We start from the raw sequence: 24,274 nt of genomic DNA, 5'->3' as shown, positions 1-24,274 counted from the left end.
CAAGAGTCAAGATCACCAGTCATGTCCTTGGACCAGTAAAAATTACTAAAAGTAAAGGCTTTCTTGGATTACAATTGAGATGTCTTTTACAGCCGTAAGTTTGAAATTCGTTGCCGCAGAACAGCGACAAAATACCCGTTCTTACTAATCCACTGTCGGGGTTTGCACCCCGACAGTGGATTAGTAAGAACGACCCTTGCCACAGGGTGGACTTGTGACTCAACATCTTGTTCGGTAAAACCCATCCCGAAGTTCGCTCTTAGAAAATGGCTTAGTGGTGTAACTGTTGACACGCCTCACTGCCAATCGGGAGATCCGGGTTCGAATCCCGGCTAAGTCAAATATTTTTTTATGTCGAACTTTGTCCACCTTATTTATTGTGTATTTTAACTTTGCACCCGTGGGCGTGACTGCATACAAAGTCACTTGTTCCCTCAGTGCTTTTTAAGATTCAAGTTCACTGTAATAAGGACGGTGTCCTAACTTATTGTTAGTCCCAACTATAACTCAACTTATAATCTTCAGCACGAGAATCGAGAGGCGTCTTTGCATTTGGGTTTGAATGCCTTATAGAATTGCAGCGTAAACGCGTGTTACCGTGGTTACCATACACTTTGCCACTGTGAATTTCAAATTATGTTTGATGTTTTGACACTAGAAGACGGGTGCGTTTCCGTGCATGAATTAAGAAAGGACGTGACAAGACTTCTTGGCTCTAAGTGAGGGAGTTGACATAGTGGTAAAGCAGTGGAATATTACCTGCTGCAGTTTTACGAATGTGATGATTTGAACCTGTCCTGTTCCGTACACAAGAATTATTAATTTTCTTTCCAGAAGTACAATATTCTTTTGGTGATAAAATGGAACGCTGCTACCATCTGTTGGTAGTATTCCAATCAAAAATACGGTTATTGTAGAGGTACTATTACCATGAACTAGTGGATTTTGTGTATAGATTCAATGATAACTTGTTTTCGTAAAAAAAGTGCTGGAGTAAACATTTAATAACGCTTCTGTGTTTTAACACTTACTCACTGTATACTCGCTGTGTTTTTTCAGTATATTTTAGTCGAATCAAATTTTCAACCAAGTTTGTTGAACTTTTCAATTATGACAGCCCGGATCCGTGACTGACCTCTGACTCCGACCTCACTATAATTTGATGTCCCCCTATCCCATTTCCCCTATCAGTACTCCACTTTACTCCCCTCGAGTCCGGTTTCCGGTAGGTCGTGGCCGGCTGTGCACTTCGTACGATCGGATTCCGAGTGGCTAATGTTCACACTGTGCAGTTTACGGCAAAGTCGAGTGCAGTTGAGAATCAAAATCTGGGAAAAATATAGAATACATCAGATTGCAGTGTAATTGAGATTCCCTAATTGTTATGCATCTAAATATAAATGCTAACGGCATTTATGTGTGTTAGAATAAAACGCTCAGCCACTTATGGGAGTTGGTCCCAAAATGCAGTTAAATATCTTAATGAAGGTAAAGTAAATTCTTCACTTGCATTTTTGTTGATAGGACTGACCGCAAAAGATGCAAAATCTGTCAATATTCTGAGGGATAGTTTTAATTTGCTCATACTAGTTATTGCTACAGGTTTAGGCGTAAAAATAAAAGTATTCAAAATCTTCTGGCGTGTGGATTTTCCATCTGGGGTGAACGTTCTTCGTAGCAGAAAAAACTGTAATAAAATTAATTTTTGTACAAATTAAACAATAATGTTAATTTGGGTAAATGGGTATACTTTTGTGTGTTCGAGCACTTGTGGTGAGTTAACGATTCATCAAGAGAGTTATGTGCTTTGGTAAGCTGCTTTGGGAATATTTCCCGGAGGCAAACGATAATTCTAATTGCAGTAAAGTTAGAGTACTTTTCTATGTACTTTCAGATTTTATTACCTCCTCATTGAGCTGGTGGAGCTGAACATTGTCCTCCTGTCATCCTTGATCGAGCAGATGGTCGTCCTGTGGCCCAGTCTGGAGTACTACGCTCAGGGAAGGGGCTCAAACCCAGTCCTCCTGAGTGGAGGGAACAGCGACTTTGGAATCCAGACATTGACCAACATCTGTAAATCCCCACGTTGTGCCATGTGGAAACTTAGAGATCTCGAGGTATGAGATAAAAGTTGAAAGAATTCTTAACCAGTGAGGAAGTCATGTAAATGCCTTGAAAATTTGTTTCTGATTGTGTAAAATATACAAAGGTGCATCGAAGGGTTGAGTAAAGAAGCCTACGCCACGTATTTTTCAAGAAAGTTCATTGGCTGTCTGTGACTACTCACTGGGGAATTTTTCGTTTCTTTTGAGAAATATATACATGTTCCTTCCAATGGATTGAAATTCAAATAAACAGCAAAAAAGCCATTGGCTTCAAGCAGATTATGAAATCTTCTGTGGAGGCGGAGGCTCAATCATTGTAAGAGGCAAATCACCTTTGATGTGGCAGAATGCAAAGTTGGCGAATTTCCACCCGTGCATGTCACCGCATGCAAAATCACTTGTGACGTGCAGTCGTTTTTCAAATCCTTTTCAGATTCTAGGGGACCCTTTTGAGATACCATTTCTGTCAAAACGACCTTTTTATTGAAATTCAAAAAAACAAAAGTGTGTCTAAAGTTCATTCAGCAACTTTCTGAAACTTCTTGAAATCAACTAATTTTTAAAAGAGTATTACTGCTTCACTATACTCTCAGTTTACCTCAGATGAAATTGTTTTCTTGTCCCTTCAGTGGCTACATTTGGCACTCAGCGAGATGCAGTTGGAGCAGAAGGAATGGGCTGACATTATCAGCAGACGACTGAGATCCCGTAATGGAGGTGAATACATGAAAAATATAACTCATTCCGCTTTCTTTACAGCTCATCAATCTTGGGCCGTATTCTGTATTTCGTTGGTACCGCACCGATCAGTTTCCCTTTCAAGCCCACCGACAGCACATCATTCCGTACCGACAACGACTTCCGTACCGACGACGGCACTTTCAGCGATTCTGTAAGGTTGTCGGTTTCAAACCAGTAGGTACGGTTCCCCCTTTTTCCCAAACAGGGAAAATCCAAATATATCCTAGTTTGGAGTCATCTAACGTGTCTACAAGTGAAGACTGATTGGCACAGTTTGTTGTCGTCATTCTCCATCTTTTTATTTGTGGAAATTACGACTTATTGTTAGATTAAGAAAATTGATATTGGATAAGTTGTTAACAATGCTTATATAATGTGTGTTGGTAATGCTGTACCTACAGAATCGAAGGAAACAATATTACAACATAACAATAAAGTTTGTATGTGATGGAGATTGTTGTTGCTGGAATGAATGAATGGAAACTATCCTTGAGATCGTACTTTCTTTTAAATATTTGTTCCGTATATTGCTATTTATTCATGATTTGGTGATATAGTTGTCATTTAGTAAGTTCGGTCTAAATGTTATCAACGGAAGGTACTGTGGCACTGTGGCAGACGAAAATAGCATACCATGGAAAGTGAACATATTGTTCAAAAGCAAATGTAAATGCCATATTAGAGGAGCAAGTTATGAAATTGTTATAAAAATATGGAGCTGGGTGTAATTAAAAGAAGTGTAAAGATGAGGAAGTAAAGAAATCGTGATTGGGTGAAATACATGTGTTTAAGTTGCGCATTCCAAGTGAGAGAATATGATAATATTGCGGCAAACCTCATACTTATTAACAAATATCTTTCATCGTCAAGGTAATCAATGGCTGACGATAAAATGAAATTTAGTTACCTGCTACAAATGAAAGCAACTGATACCGTAGTGGAAAACTTCATACTTAAATAAAAAGGTCTTATTTCTATGAGGAGATAAATGCCAAATGATGATTGAGTGAAATAATAGTTGCCTATTCAGAGTGAGATAAAGTGATAACATTGCGGCAAAACTCATATTTAATCAAAAATAAATTTTTTATGTCAAAGGAGCAAATAAATGATGATAGAGGAAATAAAAGCCTATTACAATCAAGTGAAAGTGGTAACATAAACGAGAGAAAGTCATTATATGTTAGCAAACTTCATGTTTATTAACCAATATCTTATATTTCTGTCAAGGTATTCAATATAGATGATGGCACAGTGAATTATAGAGGCGTATTCGAAGGGGCAGAAAAAGATAACATTGCAGCAAACCTCATTATTTACTCGGTGATGAGGCAAAAACAAAATAAAACGTACAATGCTCACCGGGGAGTTCTTGAAACCCACTAGTCGGTGGTTGTACCAACTCCTTTTTGCTGTCGGTACAGCTACCGACGATCTCTCGTCCTCACGTCGGTGCCGCACCGATCGGGTTCTTACGGAATCGCACCACTTCTTGCCGGGAGTTGGTGTGACGTCCAACCCGACAAATCGGTGCCGCACCGATCGGTTTGGAGTTACAGAATACGGCCCCTTATCGGACCAACCTAAACTCTGGCCGAGCTCAAAAGTGGCAGTAATCAAGTTGATTTATGAACAAGGTTACATGACGCTCTAGGACAGCAATTCTGTGTAACAATTTTCTGGCTGTTACTGACTAAAGAGGCATCTAATGGTCATCGCCACATCATGGAAATTTGATGCTCATTTCTTTAAACGTATCATACAAACATCATGCTGCAATGTTCCAATCATATAGCAGTCATGGCTGAGAAAGATGGAGAAACTTCCTTGGGTGTTCTTTTAAAGTAACATTCAGGTCTCATGCCAACCTTCCATTTTCAATTTTATCGCAATAGGGTGGTTTCCTATTGTTTTTTTGTTGACTAAATGGAAAGATTACGTTTTTCCTGGAGTACGTATTTCACGCTTTTAGATTTTTAAATGACGATATCTATTTTTCGCGATTAAATGAAAAGTGAAAAATTTCAAGTGCGCGAAAACGCGACGGCTAAGTATGAATGTCGGGAAATCTCTCCGTGCGACGTATTTCTGGTCCCCCTCCCGTCTTGTGAGGTGACCTTGATCGAGGCTCTGAGCGCTGATAGGATGCAGGATGCTAGAGGTTAGCTGAGTGCCTTGCTGGGTGGTAGCGCTTGGCTGAAAAAAGGTTTACTGATACCTTATCAAATGAAGAAAACTTTCCGACCTTAGCCAGTTTTAATATGTGATTATTAAGACATGTTTCTCTGAGCTCTGTGCCTCATGCATCCATTGGTAACCTCAGACGATGTATAACTCTTATCCTCTCGTGTAGAAACTATGTCCCTGTGACGTCACGATGGAGTGGCATCGCATGGGCTCCAATCTGGCCTTTTTCAAATGAGATTAAATTTGACCCTTGCCATTCGTCTAAACCGGTATTTCTAGAACCAAATAATTTGTATATTATGAATAAACCAATGGTGGGTGACAAATTCGCAATCAAAGCCTTGGAAGCTTGAGACGTCAACAACTCCTACGGAGATAACGCGTTCCAAAGGCTGGCTACCCTTCTCCTTCTCCCACCCCTGTTTTAATGCTTAAAGTGCGACAGAGAAGATACCAAAATTATGCAGAACAGAACTATATATTCCGCACTTTGCTTATTGTTGGTCACTCGGATACCCAAGTAGCCAATAGAACTCCTTTACCTTCATTAATTTGTGAATTCCAAGTTAAGTTTGGTCTTTGCCCCCTTTTTTCTCTTCTACTGCAAACACATAATTTCGTTTTCTTTGCGATGATTTCCATCTTAAATCTAGTAATTAATTGCTTTGATGCTTGAGCCCGTTATATTGATACTTCCCAAACTATTGACCAATCCATTGGTCATTGAATTGTGGTTCAACTAATGCACACAAATTTCTAGTCCAATATCCTTTTCACAATATTGCATAAAATTTCTCACTTTAGAATGTTGAACAGGTTCTATTTTCTCGCAGCCAATCTCCAATCAAAAGTCAGTAATGTGAATCCTAGTTGTCAAAACAAATAGCTCTTCGCAAAATATCAGGTCTGGCTGTAAAACATTGATTTCGTTCTGAAAATTTGCTATAAGTTTCTAAAATATGTACAAAAGAAGAAGTTTCATTGCTGATTAAAGCATTAAAATTACACGGATGCTTATGAAATGTAAAATCATTGAAATAAAATGGCATTCTCTAGTGGGAAATTAGGACAATATTTCAGCCAATATTGTGGTAAACATTGATACGTGTGATACTGCATGTAACGCCCAATATTTTAATCAATAATGCGTGCCGATTTGTTGGCCAATAAATTGGAAAGTGTCGTACGGGCTTTAAGGTGTAATGGACAAGATATTAAAATGGTACAGAACATAACAGATAACAGGCACTTATGAGAAGGGTTAATTTTTTTATCATATAAAATAGAAGAACTACGCTTCTATGAAATGGCTGGCAGGTAGGATTTAAGAGTTGCGTCAAATCAATCGCTTGAGTGTTGACTCAAAATGATGGTGATATTTACCCATACACTTGTGAGTACATTACCCTAGACACAAGAATAACTCTGTGAAAATATTATACCCTGTTTCTTGAAATCTTTTCAAAAACGGCAAAAAAAGTGCTGAAAAAATTATATAAAAATGTTTTGAATAAACACTGAACAAGTACTCTTCACCCGGCATCTATAACGTTTTCATGCAGTCTCAAAAATGTTTTCTTCGGTCCCAAAAACAGTTGTTTATGCTCCAGAAAACGTCATTATGTTCTAATACTGTTTTCACATGCCGCATTTACTGCACATAAAGAAATGCAAATGTTAGCGAAAGGAAGAGGTACGTTTAATCAAAATTAAAGATGTAGACCTCATGAAAATGTGAGAACCGAGATTTCCGCCCTGTGCGATGTGGTACGTCTCTTTCGGATACCACCGCGTAGGTTTGTTGTGGCGAAGACGACACTTTCGCCGGCACTACTTCCAGCCTCTTCAGGTCAAAGAATAAATTATGCCGCAGCAAATCTTGAACCTGGAGACCCTAGCAGCAGTGCAAGCGAAGCTGTCGGCTTAGTCTCAACAAACCGACGTTGTAGTAACAGCAAATTGAAAATCTCTTGAAAATGCTTTCACAGGGTATACAGTACACTTTTTTCAATAACCAATTTATGTTTCTCAACCCGATACTTACTCTGGTATAACAAAATTTATTTCAGAAAATAGGGTGGGTTCCTTCATCAAAGAAAACGAATGGCATTGATTGCGATTCATTACCCACCATTAGTGCATTCATAATACACAAATTATTTGGTTTTTGACGTACCGATTTAGATGAATGGCAAGGGTCAAATTTTATCCTCATTTGAAAAAGGCCAGATTGGCGCCCATGCGATTCCACTCCACGTGATGTCACAGGGACCTAGTTTCTACACGAGAGGATAGGAGTTATACATCGTCTTAGGTTACCAATGCATGCATGAGTCACAGAGCTCAGGGAAACATGTCTTAATAATCACCTATTAAAACTGGCTAAGGTCGGAAAGTTTTCTTCGTTTGATAATGTATTAATAAACCTTTTTTAAGCCAAGCGCTACCAGCCAGCAAGGTACTCTGCCACCTGCTAGCATCCTGCGTCCTATCAACGCTCAAGAGCCTCGCCCAAGGTCACCTCACAAGGCAGGAGGGGGAACCAGAAATGCCTCGCACAGACTTTTTCCCATAATTCCTACTTACGTGTCGTGTTTTCGCGCGCTTGAAATTTTTCACTTTTCATTTAATCGCGAAAAATAGATATCGTCATTTAAAAATCTAAAAGCGTGAAATACGTACTCCTGGAGTAATAAACTTTCGATTTGGGCAATAAAAAAATACTGTTTTTGCACGAATCTAAGACGAACACGATTCTAAGACGACCCCCCATTTTTTGGAACTCCACTATGGGAAAAAAAATTTTCTAGGGGAAAACGATCAATGCGGGAATGTTTGGCTATGTTGCCTATGTGCCAGGAAACAAAGGATTTTTGGCGCGGATTGACAGGAATAGTGGTACTTTATCGAGACACTTAGGTCTTATTGTTGTTTCGACTAATAAAAATTGAACTAGTGAAAGTGAAACCTGACTTTATTAAACCCACACGGAAAACACTCGGTGGTATGGAGGCAAGCCACCCTGGAAAGATTATCTCCGCCATCGTAATACTCTGAAAGGCACGGAATCACAACTGAATCGATCTCTTTAATCATCGAGGCAAATCATGTTGCCTTCTTACTGTTGCTCTGAGAAAAATGCAGCGACTTTGTAGCAGTTTATTCCGTGACGGCATCAAGGTTTTAACGTTTCAATTTAGGTAAATTGTAACCAATCACACGAACATTTTGTGAGTTGATAGAGCTTTAACTTGAATGGAGCCGAACCCAGGGTATAGGAGGCAATCTCGCGGACACGGCAGAAGTGCACCTGGCGACTGATCGGCACGCGCCGAATCTTTGCCTGCTGCCCAAATTGGAATGTTTTTACTTGAACGCAAAATTAAATGTGCTAAATTACTGTTAAGCTATTTTTTAAGTTGATTTTTCGTTGTATTGCTATCAGGTGGCAAACTCAGGTGTCCATAATTTTTCCGACGTAAATTATGCAACCCGATTGACGTCGATAATTTTGCATCCGATTATAAGACGAACCATCTTTTCTGCAAGAGTTACGAGGGAAAAAAACCTCGTCTTACAAGGGGAATACACGACCTTCGCATCGCCGATCGAGCTTAAATTTTGCGAATCGGTAGTTTATGGGTACAAATGTAATATGCCGAAGCGAGACGACGCACTTCTCGTAAAATTCCGAGAAAAAAGCAATTAAAAATCGTTAAAAATGAAAGTACGCTATATAACCTGTTTTGAACGCCCATGTTAAACAATAGGGTGACAGCCCAGTGGGTACAGTGTCCGCCTGTGGAGGTGAAGGTAGCGAGATCGATGCTCGCTCAGGGAACTTTTTTTTGTGTTAATTTTTAAGAATTTTATTGTTTAAATTTTTAAAGTTCGTTTTCTTATCTTCGTTACTACTATGGAATATATTTTTAAAAGTTTTTTAAAATATTTAAATCAGGGATGGATCAGCTTGGGATTAGGAACTGAGGATGAAGGGTGGATAGAAACCCGGCGTCGGCATTAGCCTGCTCTTAACGAAAGGCGCCAAGGGGACCATGGCTTAACGTCCCATCCGACGGACGGTGTACTGCACAACTAGTATAATCCACATTACACGCAGGGATTGAATTTTACCGAGATTTGGATGTGGAAGGCCAGTACACTGCCTCACCACTCCAGTTAAGCCTTTATTTGCAATTTTCAGGATGGAACTCATCATAAAGACATGTAAAGCAAAGTGATTTGCGGCACCACGAACAAGCAGAAAAGGCTGATCTATCGGAATGTTGAACGCGTGGTTCGCAGCTAATATAATTTTTATCGATGAGCAGCTCCCAGCAATAGTGCCACGCACACGTTAACTCATCCGTAGGAATATCCAAGGATAGAGTCTCTATGTTCAAAAGAAGTGTGTACCCCTAACGTATCAAAGCGATTAAACCAAAGGAAAATATCACTTGACACACTGTATCTTATGTACATTCACTCCAAGATGGCTCTCTGCCTAACAATCTACTATTTATCTCTCCTCACCATAGTATCAAATCAGCAAAAAAAAATCAAAACAAAAACAAACATGCTCACAGACAAATAAAACATAACAAATGAACTCAAAAACAGAAAACAAACCAAACACATACAAAAGTGATTCCGGTCATAAATACACATACATCACCCCTTTCCGCTCTTGCCCGTCGGCCGCGAAAAAGGGAAAAAATTTGCAAAACTTTCCCCAATTATTCGATTCTTCTATTACAGGTTAATCAAGTACCCACATAAGATTATATGTTTCCGGGAAAATTATTGAACATGCATGTTTGCTTCGAAGCTCGCTGGCACGAGACAATTTTAGGTAAATGTAAATGACGTGTGTTTTCCTTCAAAAATTATGGACAGTCGTTGCAGTTGTGGAAAAAACGCCTTTTCTACTTGTTCGTGGTGCCGCAAATCACTTTGCTTTACATGTCTTTATGATGAGTTCCATCCTGAAAATTGCAAATAAAGGCTTAACTGGAGTGGTGAGGCAGTGTACTGGCCTTCCACATCCAAATCTCGGTAAAGAATTAAGGGGCATTCCTAAATCCAATCCCTGCGTGTAATGTGGATTACACTAGTTGTGCTGTACACCGTCCGTCGGATGGGACGTTAAGCCGTGGTCCCCTTGGCGCCTTTCGTTAAGAGCAGGCTAATGCCGACGCCTGGTTTCTATCCACCCTTCATCCTCAGTTCCTAATCCCAAGCTGATCCATCCCTGATTTAAATATTTTAAAAAACTTTTAAAAATATATTCCATAGTAGTAACGAAGATAAGAAAACGAACTTTAAAAATTTAAACAATAAAATTCTTAAAAATTAACACAAAAAAAAGTTCCCTGAGCGAGCATCGATCTCGCTACCTTCACCTCCACAGGCGGACACCGTACCCACTGGGCTGTCACCCTATTGTTTAACATGGGCGTTCAAAACAGGTTATATAGCGTACTTTCATTTTTAACGATTTTTAATTGCTTTTTTCTCGGAATTTTACGAGAAGTGCGTCGTCTCGCTTCGGCATATTACATTTGTACCCATAAACTACCGATTCGCAAAATTTAAGCTCGATCGGCGATGCGAAGGTCGTGTATTCCCCTTGTTAGATTCGTGCAAATACGGTAATAGGAAACCACCCTATTAGAGGAAGAGGTATGTGGGTCAAAGCGCTGGGCTACAAGATGAGAAGGGAAACATAATTCACAGGGTCGCATGGCGAAGCAACAGTGATATCAACACTTACAGCTCATCGTGGCTGGAAGTCTGAATAATGTTATGTAAATGGTTGATTCAGAGCAAGCCAATTATAGCCACGCATTTTGAAACGTGATAAAACGCCATAATACGTTTTTCAGGAAACCGTTGTTTCTCGGATGAAGGACAACCCCTGACAAACTTGTTTAGTCTTGGTTTCTGAAATCATAAACGTTTTTTGCACAAAACAAAACAATTTTTCCAAAAACAAACATTTGTAGTGGGAATATGATGTCTGGAATTGTTAATGCTTATATTATGCGCAATAAGTACAGTATTATCGCTCATTAAACACGCATTAAATGCACGATAGAAATTTACAGATGCGCATATAATATTAATTTAAGGTACGAACACAATGTGATTTTAGGGTGCTTTTCCAATTAACATTTCATGCTTTTATCATTGTATATTAAAAGGGACTTTGATATGCAGTTTTGCCACTAGTGTTTTGCTGTAACTTTGTTGATAATATGAACTTCATTGGATTTTGTTGATAATATGAACTTCATTGGATTTGTCTCTCATATTTAGTCGTGAAATAATGATTATATAGTCTATTTTTTTGAAATTTGATCCTTCTATGTAAATTTTTATTGCACAAATTTGTTATTTTGTAAAGAAAATTCATGCCAAACGTTAACATGAATTGTCATGATGCAAAAGTAAGTTTTATTTCATTCTTCCTAGGTGATTCTATCGATATGGGTACTGAATACATTGGCAGCATTCTAGAGGAAGCTCTGAAGACAACTTCGTGCCTTCTTGGGCCTGAAACTGACCCAAGAAACATTTACCAAGATGATGGTGACGAGAAGTGTTCCATGTTTCGCATTGAATATTTGGGAGAAGAGAAGCTTACAGATACGAATGACTTGAAATCCATTTGTGATATAAATGATCTTGTTTACATAAATCGCTTATTGCTCCATCTGAGGTGGTCGCTGGACAAGTTCATTGAAGACTACGTTCGGGTGAGCAAGAGGGAAGAAGTGAGTGCGGAACATGACCAAGATATCTGTGCCTGGTACTTTGTTTACGAAGATCGCAACGTCTTCGAAGAAGAGGATGCGAAGGCTTTTGGAACCAGTCTCACCGAATTGGATGATATCCCATATGTTGACGGTGCAAAAGGAGTCACGTAAGTATCCACTAATTAATAGAATACATATATTAATACTAGTGATGGGTCGATTCCAAAATTTTATCGATTCCGATCCCGATTCCGATCCCGATTCCGATTCTGACATTTCTATTCCGATTCTACCAATACCTATTCCATCGATTCTGATGCCATAGGCTCCAAGAAAAATATGACTTAATTCCAGGCAACAAGAAAACCACTTTTAAAGATATCACTCTGTAAAAGAGTCAGTTGACAAAAGCATCTTTCATATCATCACTATGTAATTAAAATACAATAGCTGAATTTCAAAACAGAAAATACCTGAAAAGTGGTGTTACATGATAGGTATTACTTTAGAATATTGGCACTCATAATATGACGACATGTACCACAATCATGATTGTGCTACAGATGAATAAAGATTTATTATTATTTTTATTATGTCGACCATATATATGTATCCAAATTACAAGGGAGAGCCCTGAGTACATAAATTTTCATAGCTGTTATAAAGATTACATACTACATATATGAATCATCTACCTAATATTTGGCCCTTTCAAATTCTCAAGCAGAAAAACCAATTATTCTACATGCTCAGTCAGCAGGTTTTGACGTCGTCATGTTTCAGTATTACTGCCTGCAGAAAATTGCCTTTTGCTACACACTTGTATGATTGGGCAAGTACTTTCCTACCAAAATTGCCAGATTATGGAGACTTTGGAATTTTTATTATAAATTATATCAACGATTTTTTTGGATCTTGAATCTTCTTGGAATTCAAGTAGACAAAGCGAACTAACTAAAGAACTAAACTTAAGTTTTGTAGATCTAAAAAAACTCTATACTTCTCACTTCATTTAATCAACTTTAAAATCTCTTCCTTTTTTTAAGTTCAAGAAAGAAACTAAACGCTACAAATGAATATCACATCAGACGGACGCAGTAATAAAAATGGCTAAAAGAGCCTTGTGGTGTGAAAACTCCCCCTACTGTGCGACTCACCTCGGCGAAGTTGGAAAGGGAAAAAGGGTATCGGTTGTTGCCTTTCACGGAAACAGTTCATTTTTCTCCCTCTTAAGGAGGAACCTGCGCTTCGAAGTACTCTTTTCATATGATAAAAATTTTATGTTTTAATGCGTTGATTCTGGTTTAAAATGCTTTTTTATAATTATTTAGTACTATTAAAAAGAAATTATGGTAAGATATCGTTGTAAACTTGCAAAAAGAAACTTAAACACTCATAATGTAAACTAAAGGTTATATTGACCTCAGCAGCAGCAGTTATTACTTAAGCATTTTAATTCAAGAATAATTAATGAATTGATGATAAAGAAAAAATATTTTCTGGTGAAAAATATCTCAAAATGTGAATATAAGGTTTAATTTAGCGATATAATGCGATGAAAATTTAAGGCATAAATGTTTGGCAACATTGAAATTGGTAAACAGTTGACTGTGACATAGCAACGTGCCCTGTGGTATCTTGCTAAGCTTGATTAAACGTGGTGTATATCATCTTCGTGTGTTGAGGTTTTCAAGAGCGTTTCTTTATGCATAAGTTATTGCGTCCATCATTTTTATTTTTTCACCCTTCCTTTCAACCATTTGTTCGTGATCTTTATCATCCATACATCCCTTCACATTTTTCACTATCGCTCATCTTTGCCATCATCATTTTGTCAACGATAGAATCCATTCTACGCAATGGATAATCTCCAAGCTCGTTACAAGGGCAGATTTGCTAAAGCAAAGAAAGCCAAACGATTTGAAAACCTGAAGATTTGCTCGGCGCGGGAGAAGTCAGAAGTTTCCGGTGTCAACAACATCATAGTTAGGAAGCAGAATTGTTGATGTGATGTTCCTCGCGCAGCAACTGATTTGCTCGGGCTGTGATAATGTTTTATCACTCCTGGATATATTGTCGGAGAGTGTAATTGGTCTTGCCAGCAAATGGCCAATCAGTTGCAGGCAATGTGATATTGATAAATCTGTTTGTACCTCAAAAAGTACTACCAATCCAGAGACTAATCACATGTCCTATAGCATCAATATAAAGGCTGCTTTAGGTAAGATAATGAAATATTTTGACTATGAAGGTGCTTTATTGTTTCCTTAAGCTGTATAAAATAGACAATTTCTATGATTTTAACTAATCCTTTTGTTTTAATATGCTGTTAATAATCAGGTATGCTTGACGCTTGCATTGGCCCTACTCATGCCAACGCCTTCCTTACCTGCCTTAACCCCTTCAGTGGTGTTTAAATTTTCCCCAAGTTGTACCCCCAGGGCGGGTTTTTATAATGTTTAGCTTAAAAATGGATTGAAAAAGTAAATACGTCTTACAAAAATATATTTAATATAGTATTAAGCACATTACAGGTATTTAAAGTATGATCATACTGTGCCCCATGATGTAAATTAATATAAGCATACCCAATTTAAACAAATAATGTTATTGCTATTTCAAACAAAATCTAATACTTTCTTTTTGTGTGATACATTTCAAAGCAGTGTTCGGGATGCAATGGAATATTCCCGCACTGTTTGCATTCCCACCTAGTTTCTTTCCTTCCGGGACAAACTCGGCATACTCTACTGGGAAACTTCTTCTTTTCTGTGGCTGGTATATGCGTTGGGAAATGTCTTTCAGTAAGACGAACAGGTGGGTCAGTTTTCGAGGGTCTTCCTCCTTTGGCCACTTTTCTTTCCATGGCATACTTCTCTAGAAGTCCATGAATGACTTTATGCCTAAACTGTAGGAGAGTGCATTTTTCTCTGCCACTTTTTCCATGCACAAATGAGCATTTACAATGCTAATGTCCATCAAATGAAAGAATAGCTTCCTGTACCATCGGAGACTTTTTCTGAGGCACTCGTACGGTTTTATTTTTTGGTCCAATCGATCCACTCCTCCCATATTAGCATTATACTCTATCACGGCGTCTGGTTTCTTCACTGCTTCTTTGGTTTTCCTGTCTACTTTTCCTGTCTCACATATTTTTCCCCTGTGATACGAGGATAACATTGTCACATCTTTTTTGTCACGCCATTTTATTGCAGAATAAACTCCTGATGTGTAACATAGTACGTCACCTTTCTTCAATTTTGCTGTCTGCAGTTCTTTCGGCATTTCCTTTCTTCGCAAGTCAACTGTTCCACAGGCTCCGAAACCATGAGATTGCAGCTCTTGGAATAGATTTGGACTTGAGAACCACCAGTCCATGAATATAACATATCCTTTCGCAATAAGTTGGGGACACATCACAAGTTTAGTAACAGAAGCATGGCTTATTAGTTTCCGCGAAGCACTTTCATCACCCCGCCTTTCCTCCCCTTGACCAGTGTAAATGAAAAAGTCCCAGGCATATCCTGATTGAGATTCACAAATGAAAAATATTTTTATACCAAACCTTGATCTCTTTAGAGGAATATATTGTTTCATCAGTGACCTTCCTTTGAATAGCATAAGGCTTTCATCTACCGAAATATTTTGTTCCGGCAAATAGGTTTTTCTAAAAGATAATCGAAGCATTTCCAGCAGTGGCCTAATTTTCCTGAGGCGATCAGTGATGCCCGTATCTTCATCATTGACAAAGTGCAGGTAACGCAGAATCAACTGAAACCTTTTCAGAGAAAACGTTTCGTAAAAAATAGGAGTCTGAAGTATGTAGTCTCTGGTCCAATATAGCTTCAATTCGGGCTTGCTAATAATACCCATTGCCAAAATCAATGCAATAAAAAGTCTAATTTCATTCTCACATGTATCATTCCACAACCTTATCCTCGCATTGGATCCAACGCCTGAATTTAGAGCATCCTCGCGGCACTTATTGGCATATCTATTTGTCTCGACGACAACATGGTGCACGAACTCATCAGTGAAGAAAAGTTCGAAGCATTGCAGAGGAGAAACATCTGAACTAAGTGGAACACACACACCTGCAACACCAGCAAATATTGGTTTCCCATACCCATCTTCTGCTTGGTCAATGTCATATTGAGTCCACTGGAAATTACGTTCTTGTTTACCTGGGGAAACATTTTGCGGCAAAATGTCTGGACTCTCCGCGTCAGATAGTTCCTCATATGACTCGTAATCATCGCTGCTACTACACTCTAGGTCAGATTGACTTTCAGATGGGCTATATTCACTTTCTGAGTCATCTTCTCTTTCTAAGAAAGAACAAATTTCATCAAGGCGAAGTTTCTTTTCTTTGCTTTTTGCCATCGTTCAGGGTTACACTGCACAGTGCACACCATACTATACATATCACTAAACAATACCCAAAAACACCGCTAGGTGGTATAAGCTTCCTAATAAGAGTGAGACATCTAATGGGCAACATATAAACTACTAGCATAATAGTACCATTGCCCCGGAAAGGTTTCGGGAGTGAACGAACTAGATTTTAAGTTCACCACGGAAATCTTCCGGGGTAGAACGTTTTGGGCAGTGGGGCAAGGCCCGGAACTTTTCCGGGCGTACCACTGAAGAGGTTAATGTGCCTGCCGTAACCGAGTCGCTGTTAAAAAGAAGTGAAAGGATAGTTGGGCCTGCTATTGAAGATGTTGCGAACAAGAGCTGCATACTATCATCTACAATTGAAAAAACATTGGAGGCATCTATAACTCAAGGTATTCTTTGATATGATTATTTGAATGCCCATTTCTTTGGGTATTTATTTCATTCAATGTTTTAATAAGCTTTTCTTATTGTTCTAGAATCTCTGGAATCAAACGAACTGGCGTTACCTCTTGTTGGTGACGAAACATCAATCGAGGGAGAGTAAGTATAAACGAAAAATCATTTTTACTAGTATTGGTCTCCATTCTTGTTCTATATCGTAAAACATTGCCGAAAGTGTGGTAAATTTGCTGAGAGTTAAGCAGTGGATAAACATTTTGCACACTACACACAAACTTCTTTCACTGTGCATTGTACCAATAAGATGTAACCATAATAATAATAATAATAGATGCATTTATTCAGGTGAGGTTGAGGCTAGTCCCCTCTTCCATCTAAACCTTGAATATGAATGGCATAAATAGGTCTATGATAAGGTGAGGTATAGGTGTGAAACTTCTAACTTCATTAGAAGCACTTAATATTATAAGAAATTAAGTAAAGTACTTCTCACAATGACTATTTTTTGGAGTAAAAAAATAACTGCCATTGAATATTTCATTTTGAAGACATTGCATTTGGTTAGAATTGTTGTTATAACCTTGTGTTAATTGGGGAATCAGACTCCTTACCAATCTTATCTGAAGTGACATAAGGATATGTGGCCAGGCTGTTAATGAGTTTCATGTATGGTTTATTGTGGATTGGGAACAGTAATATTTACAATGTCACTTACGCTAATGACACCAATTTTTTTATTTCATCACCAAATGCTAAATTATTAATTACTGAGGCACAAGTGTTGATTTATAACATTTCTTAGTTGTCATCAATCAACTCTCTGACATTAAATTGAAAATAAAACCTGGAAACGCCTTTGATGGAGACCTAAATATAATATTAGAGGACAGCCGTATGAAAGCAACTTTTATGAAGTTTTTGGGTTACAGCATGGGGATATGCAGCACAATAGAAAATAGGATATTCGTGTATCCAAGCTAACTTCTAAGTTGCTCTGGTCAGAATTTTTTTTATTTTTGCAATCCTTGTAGACATCAGTTTACATTACCAAAAATCCTCACAATACTCCATGCATATATCTTAAATGTGGCATTTTACATATTATATGCACATGAACCATGACCTAACGGCATTGACTCTTAATAGCCCTTTGGCCTTGGCATTGGATTGTATATTAAATTACCGACTGCCATTACAACTATTGAATGCTATCAGTTATTTAAAAGATGTACGTAGCATGTTCAATACCTTGACTTGTCCTATATTTGTTGGCGCAAATTGCCTGGCAAGTATTATCATTATTATTGCATTCATTACTATTAAGCCTTTCTTTTTTTTTACAGAGGAGCAAGTAATGTGGTATCCCCTGTCCTTGAAACCTCGATAGCTGCGTCCTATGATATGGGATGGCAAAGGAGAGGGAGTGGGAGAAGTAATTCCAGCCTCCCTGGACATGGATGTCTCATTGGCATCCATTCAAAAAATGTTCTATCTTTTGGAATGCAGCTTGCAAGGCTTGCTCATACTCTAATGTCGACCACGACTGTCGCAGGAATTGGTCTGGCAGTGCCAAGGCAGTGGAGGCGGATTTGGCAGTAGAGCTTTTGACCACCAGCACTCCTCTGAAGGCAGCTCAAGTAAAGGTGGGAACCATTGCCTGCGATGAAGATTCTTCCACCACAGCCAAAATTAGGAGGGATGTAGGAAATGTGGAAAAGGTGTCCGATATCAACCATGCGAAAAAGAATTTGGGGAATGCATTGTATGGTTTGAGGATGTCACACAAGCAGTTGACTCCAACTGTTATAAAGTGTTTGCAGAGGTGCTTTGGTTATGCACTACAACAAAATAAGGGAAATCCAGAAAGCCTCAGGAAAGCTACTTTGAATGTTATCCCTCACTCCTTTGACTCTCATGGGGGTTGTGGTGTGGCTTTGTTAAAGACCCAGTAGCATATTACCATCGAGGACTTCCCAGGGGATTAGGTTTGGAGGGTGAAACTTTGCGTGCAAGCCTCAACAAAGTTTTTGAGAAATTTGGAAAAATTGCCAATAGTTTGGCTCCTTGTGGCCCTACACAAGGCAATGAAAGCTTCAATGCTATTGTAGCCAGCAAAGCCCCTAAATCCAGGCATTATGGCTCTTCCGAATCTAATGATTACAGAGTCGCAGCAGCAGTTTGCCATAAGAATGTTTGTGTCGGGTATGTGGCAGATGTGAAGAAGTCCCTGATGTTATCTCCAGGGTCCAACACAAATAAGCACAGGCAGTGGCTGGCTAGAAAGCGAATGGGTGTCATGGGGAAGAGGAAGAGTTTGGGCTTCAAGTGAAGGAGACTTTTCAAAAGTCTAAAGAAGGGAGCAATGGTGAAGAGTCGGGAAGGGGAGACATGTCGGAGTGGGATGGGATTGGATGGTGATGCCACTCTCATTTCACCTCAAGTGCTTGTTCTGGTCACAAGCGAATATTCTCTTATAATATTTGATGTGGAAACCGCAGACCCGAGTAATTCATCAGAAATTATTCAGGTTGGTGCTGTGGGAGAATCAGAATTCTCTGTATATATTAAACCTTCAGGGCCTATTCCTGAGCAAGTGAGTGAATTGACTGCCCGGCTAAGTGTGAGGGATGGGGAAATGTGGCGTGGAGGAAAGAAGCTTAGGCACCACAGTGCTGTTGAGGGGCTGAAGGGCTTCATTCAATTCTTTATTGGTCAGTTTGTCTGTGCTCCAGGATATGGGGATATCCCAATATATGATTGGAAGGATTGCAGATGTAGGACTCAACTTTGGGTGCTTAACCCTTTCACTGGTAAAGCAGTGGAATATTACCTGCTGCAGTTTTACGAATGTGATGATTTGAACCTGTCCTGTTCCGTACACAAGAATTATTAATTTTCTTTCCAGAAGTACAATATTCTTTTGGTGATAAAATGGAACGCTGCTACCATCTGTTGGTAGTATTCCAATCAAAAATACGGTTATTGTAGAGGTACTATTACCATGAACTAGTGGATTTTGTGTATAGATTCAATGATAACTTGTTTTCGTAAAAAAAGTGCTGGAGTAAACATTTAATAACGCTTCTGTGTTTTAACACTTACTCACTGTATACTCGCTGTGTTTTTTCAGTATATTTTAGTCGAATCAAATTTTCAACCAAGTTTGTTGAACTTTTCAATTATGACAGCCCGGATCCGTGACTGACCTCTGACTCCGACCTCACTATAATTTGATGTCCCCCTATCCCATTTCCCCTATCAGTACTCCACTTTACTCCCCTCGAGTCCGGTTTCCGGTAGGTCGTGGCCGGCTGTGCACTTCGTACGATCGGATTCCGAGTGGCTAATGTTCACACTGTGCAGTTTACGGCAAAGTCGAGTGCAGTTGAGAATCAAAATCTGGGAAAAATATAGAATACATCAGATTGCAGTGTAATTGAGATTCCCTAATTGTTATGCATCTAAATATAAATGCTAACGGCATTTATGTGTGTTAGAATAAAACGCTCAGCCACTTATGGGAGTTGGTCCCAAAATGCAGTTAAATATCTTAATGAAGGTAAAGTAAATTCTTCACTTGCATTTTTGTTGATAGGACTGACCGCAAAAGATGCAAAATCTGTCAATATTCTGAGGGATAGTTTTAATTTGCTCATACTAGTTATTGCTACAGGTTTAGGCGTAAAAATAAAAGTATTCAAAATCTTCTGGCGTGTGGATTTTCCATCTGGGGTGAACGTTCTTCGTAGCAGAAAAAACTGTAATAAAATTAATTTTTGTACAAATTAAACAATAATGTTAATTTGGGTAAATGGGTATACTTTTGTGTGTTCGAGCACTTGTGGTGAGTTAACGATTCATCAAGAGAGTTATGTGCTTTGGTAAGCTGCTTTGGGAATATTTCCCGGAGGCAAACGATAATTCTAATTGCAGTAAAGTTAGAGTACTTTTCTATGTACTTTCAGATTTTATTACCTCCTCATTGAGCTGGTGGAGCTGAACATTGTCCTCCTGTCATCCTTGATCGAGCAGATGGTCGTCCTGTGGCCCAGTCTGGAGTACTACGCTCAGGGAAGGGGCTCAAACCCAGTCCTCCTGAGTGGAGGGAACAGCGACTTTGGAATCCAGACATTGACCAACATCTGTAAATCCCCACGTTGTGCCATGTGGAAACTTAGAGATCTCGAGGTATGAGATAAAAGTTGAAAGAATTCTTAACCAGTGAGGAAGTCATGTAAATGCCTTGAAAATTTGTTTCTGATTGTGTAAAATATACAAAGGTGCATCGAAGGGTTGAGTAAAGAAGCCTACGCCACGTATTTTTCAAGAAAGTTCATTGGCTGTCTGTGACTACTCACTGGGGAATTTTTCGTTTCTTTTGAGAAATATATACATGTTCCTTCCAATGGATTGAAATTCAAATAAACAGCAAAAAAGCCATTGGCTTCAAGCAGATTATGAAATCTTCTGTGGAGGCGGAGGCTCAATCATTGTAAGAGGCAAATCACCTTTGATGTGGCAGAATGCAAAGTTGGCGAATTTCCACCCGTGCATGTCACCGCATGCAAAATCACTTGTGACGTGCAGTCGTTTTTCAAATCCTTTTCAGATTCTAGGGGACCCTTTTGAGATACCATTTCTGTCAAAACGACCTTTTTATTGAAATTCAAAAAAACAAAAGTGTGTCTAAAGTTCATTCAGCAACTTTCTGAAACTTCTTGAAATCAACTAATTTTTAAAAGAGTATTACTGCTTCACTATACTCTCAGTTTACCTCAGATGAAATTGTTTTCTTGTCCCTTCAGTGGCTACATTTGGCACTCAGCGAGATGCAGTTGGAGCAGAAGGAATGGGCTGACATTATCAGCAGACGACTGAGATCCCGTAATGGAGGTGAATACATGAAAAATATAACTCATTCCGCTTTCTTTACAGCTCATCAATCTTGGGCCGTATTCTGTATTTCGTTGGTACCGCACCGATCAGTTTCCCTTTCAAGCCCACCGACAGCACATCATTCCGTACCGACAACGACTTCCGTACCGACGACGGCACTTTCAGCGATTCTGTAAGGTTGTCGGTTTCAAACCAGTAGGTACGGTTCCCCCTTTTTCCCAAACAGGGAAAATCCAAATATATCCTAGTTTGGAGTCATCTAACGTGTCTACAAGTGAAGACTGATTGGCACAGTTTGTTGTCGTCATTCTCCATCTTTTTATTTGTGGAAATTACGACTTATTGTTAGATTAAGAAAATTGATATTGGATAAGTTGTTAACAATGCTTATATAATGTGTGTTGGTAATGCTGTACCTACAGAATCGAAGGAAACAATATTACAACATAACAATAAAGTTTGTATGTGATGGAGATTGTTGTTGCTGGAATGAATGAATGGAAACTATCCTTGAGATCGTACTTTCTTTTAAATATTTGTTCCGTATATTGCTATTTATTCATGATTTGGTGATATAGTTGTCATTTAGTAAGTTCGGTCTAAATGTTATCAACGGAAGGTACTGTGGCACTGTGGCAGACGAAAATAGCATACCATGGAAAGTGAACATATTGTTCAAAAGCAAATGTAAATGCCATATTAGAGGAGCAAGTTATGAAATTGTTATAAAAATATGGAGCTGGGTGTAATTAAAAGAAGTGTAAAGATGAGGAAGTAAAGAAATCGTGATTGGGTGAAATACATGTGTTTAAGTTGCGCATTCCAAGTGAGAGAATATGATAATATTGCGGCAAACCTCATACTTATTAACAAATATCTTTCATCGTCAAGGTAATCAATGGCTGACGATAAAATGAAATTTAGTTACCTGCTACAAATGAAAGCAACTGATACCGTAGTGGAAAACTTCATACTTAAATAAAAAGGTCTTATTTCTATGAGGAGATAAATGCCAAATGATGATTGAGTGAAATAATAGTTGCCTATTCAGAGTGAGATAAAGTGATAACATTGCGGCAAAACTCATATTTAATCAAAAATAAATTTTTTATGTCAAAGGAGCAAATAAATGATGATAGAGGAAATAAAAGCCTATTACAATCAAGTGAAAGTGGTAACATAAACGAGAGAAAGTCATTATATGTTAGCAAACTTCATGTTTATTAACCAATATCTTATATTTCTGTCAAGGTATTCAATATAGATGATGGCACAGTGAATTATAGAGGCGTATTCGAAGGGGCAGAAAAAGATAACATTGCAGCAAACCTCATTATTTACTCGGTGATGAGGCAAAAACAAAATAAAACGTACAATGCTCACCGGGGAGTTCTTGAAACCCACTAGTCGGTGGTTGTACCAACTCCTTTTTGCTGTCGGTACAGCTACCGACGATCTCTCGTCCTCACGTCGGTGCCGCACCGATCGGGTTCTTACGGAATCGCACCACTTCTTGCCGGGAGTTGGTGTGACGTCCAACCCGACAAATCGGTGCCGCACCGATCGGTTTGGAGTTACAGAATACGGCCCCTTATCGGACCAACCTAAACTCTGGCCGAGCTCAAAAGTGGCAGTAATCAAGTTGATTTATGAACAAGGTTACATGACGCTCTAGGACAGCAATTCTGTGTAACAATTTTCTGGCTGTTACTGACTAAAGAGGCATCTAATGGTCATCGCCACATCATGGAAATTTGATGCTCATTTCTTTAAACGTATCATACAAACATCATGCTGCAATGTTCCAATCATATAGCAGTCATGGCTGAGAAAGATGGAGAAACTTCCTTGGGTGTTCTTTTAAAGTAACATTCAGGTCTCATGCCAACCTTCCATTTTCAATTTTATCGCAATAGGGTGGTTTCCTATTGTTTTTTTGTTGACTAAATGGAAAGATTACGTTTTTCCTGGAGTACGTATTTCACGCTTTTAGATTTTTAAATGACGATATCTATTTTTCGCGATTAAATGAAAAGTGAAAAATTTCAAGTGCGCGAAAACGCGACGGCTAAGTATGAATGTCGGGAAATCTCTCCGTGCGACGTATTTCTGGTCCCCCTCCCGTCTTGTGAGGTGACCTTGATCGAGGCTCTGAGCGCTGATAGGATGCAGGATGCTAGAGGTTAGCTGAGTGCCTTGCTGGGTGGTAGCGCTTGGCTGAAAAAAGGTTTACTGATACCTTATCAAATGAAGAAAACTTTCCGACCTTAGCCAGTTTTAATATGTGATTATTAAGACATGTTTCTCTGAGCTCTGTGCCTCATGCATCCATTGGTAACCTCAGACGATGTATAACTCTTATCCTCTCGTGTAGAAACTATGTCCCTGTGACGTCACGATGGAGTGGCATCGCATGGGCTCCAATCTGGCCTTTTTCAAATGAGATTAAATTTGACCCTTGCCATTCGTCTAAACCGGTATTTCTAGAACCAAATAATTTGTATATTATGAATAAACCAATGGTGGGTGACAAATTCGCAATCAAAGCCTTGGAAGCTTGAGACGTCAACAACTCCTACGGAGATAACGCGTTCCAAAGGCTGGCTACCCTTCTCCTTCTCCCACCCCTGTTTTAATGCTTAAAGTGCGACAGAGAAGATACCAAAATTATGCAGAACAGAACTATATATTCCGCACTTTGCTTATTGTTGGTCACTCGGATACCCAAGTAGCCAATAGAACTCCTTTACCTTCATTAATTTGTGAATTCCAAGTTAAGTTTGGTCT

At 38.9% G+C, this 24,274-nt stretch overlaps 3 protein-coding genes across 3 annotated transcripts in view; all 3 read left to right on the top strand.

The window, feature by feature from the left end:
* Positions 1-11,962, top strand: part of LOC124170021 — a 343,638-nt gene extending 331,676 nt beyond the window's left edge. The window contains exons 13-15 of the mRNA XM_046548706.1: positions 1,895-2,117; positions 2,735-2,822; positions 11,508-11,962. Coding sequence (XP_046404662.1) covers positions 1,895-2,117; positions 2,735-2,822; positions 11,508-11,962 — 766 coding nt within the window. The remainder of the gene's footprint in view (positions 1-1,894; positions 2,118-2,734; positions 2,823-11,507) is intronic.
* A 2,623-nt stretch (positions 11,963-14,585) lies between these two features.
* Positions 14,586-18,319, top strand: LOC124170020. The gene is made up of 4 exons (XM_046548705.1): positions 14,586-14,595; positions 16,387-16,581; positions 16,669-16,732; positions 17,935-18,319. The coding sequence occupies exons 1-4, from the start codon at positions 14,586-14,588 to the stop codon at positions 18,188-18,190; spliced, it is 525 nt and encodes a 174-aa protein (XP_046404661.1). The 3' UTR covers positions 18,191-18,319.
* Positions 18,320-18,953: 634 nt separating this feature from the next.
* The window catches only part of LOC124170019, a 65,198-nt gene continuing 59,877 nt past the window's right edge, over positions 18,954-24,274 (top strand). Inside the window, exons 1-3 of the mRNA XM_046548704.1 lie at positions 18,954-19,306; positions 20,557-20,779; positions 21,397-21,484. Coding sequence (XP_046404660.1) covers positions 18,954-19,306; positions 20,557-20,779; positions 21,397-21,484 — 664 coding nt within the window. The remainder of the gene's footprint in view (positions 19,307-20,556; positions 20,780-21,396; positions 21,485-24,274) is intronic.

The sequence above is a fragment of the Ischnura elegans genome, chromosome 13 (assembly GCF_921293095.1).
Source record: "Ischnura elegans chromosome 13, ioIscEleg1.1, whole genome shotgun sequence".
NCBI classification, from domain to species: Eukaryota; Metazoa; Arthropoda; class Insecta; order Odonata; family Coenagrionidae; genus Ischnura; species Ischnura elegans.
The sequence above is the reverse complement of the archived record's forward strand: the minus strand, read 5'-3'. Positions and strand labels throughout refer to the sequence as shown.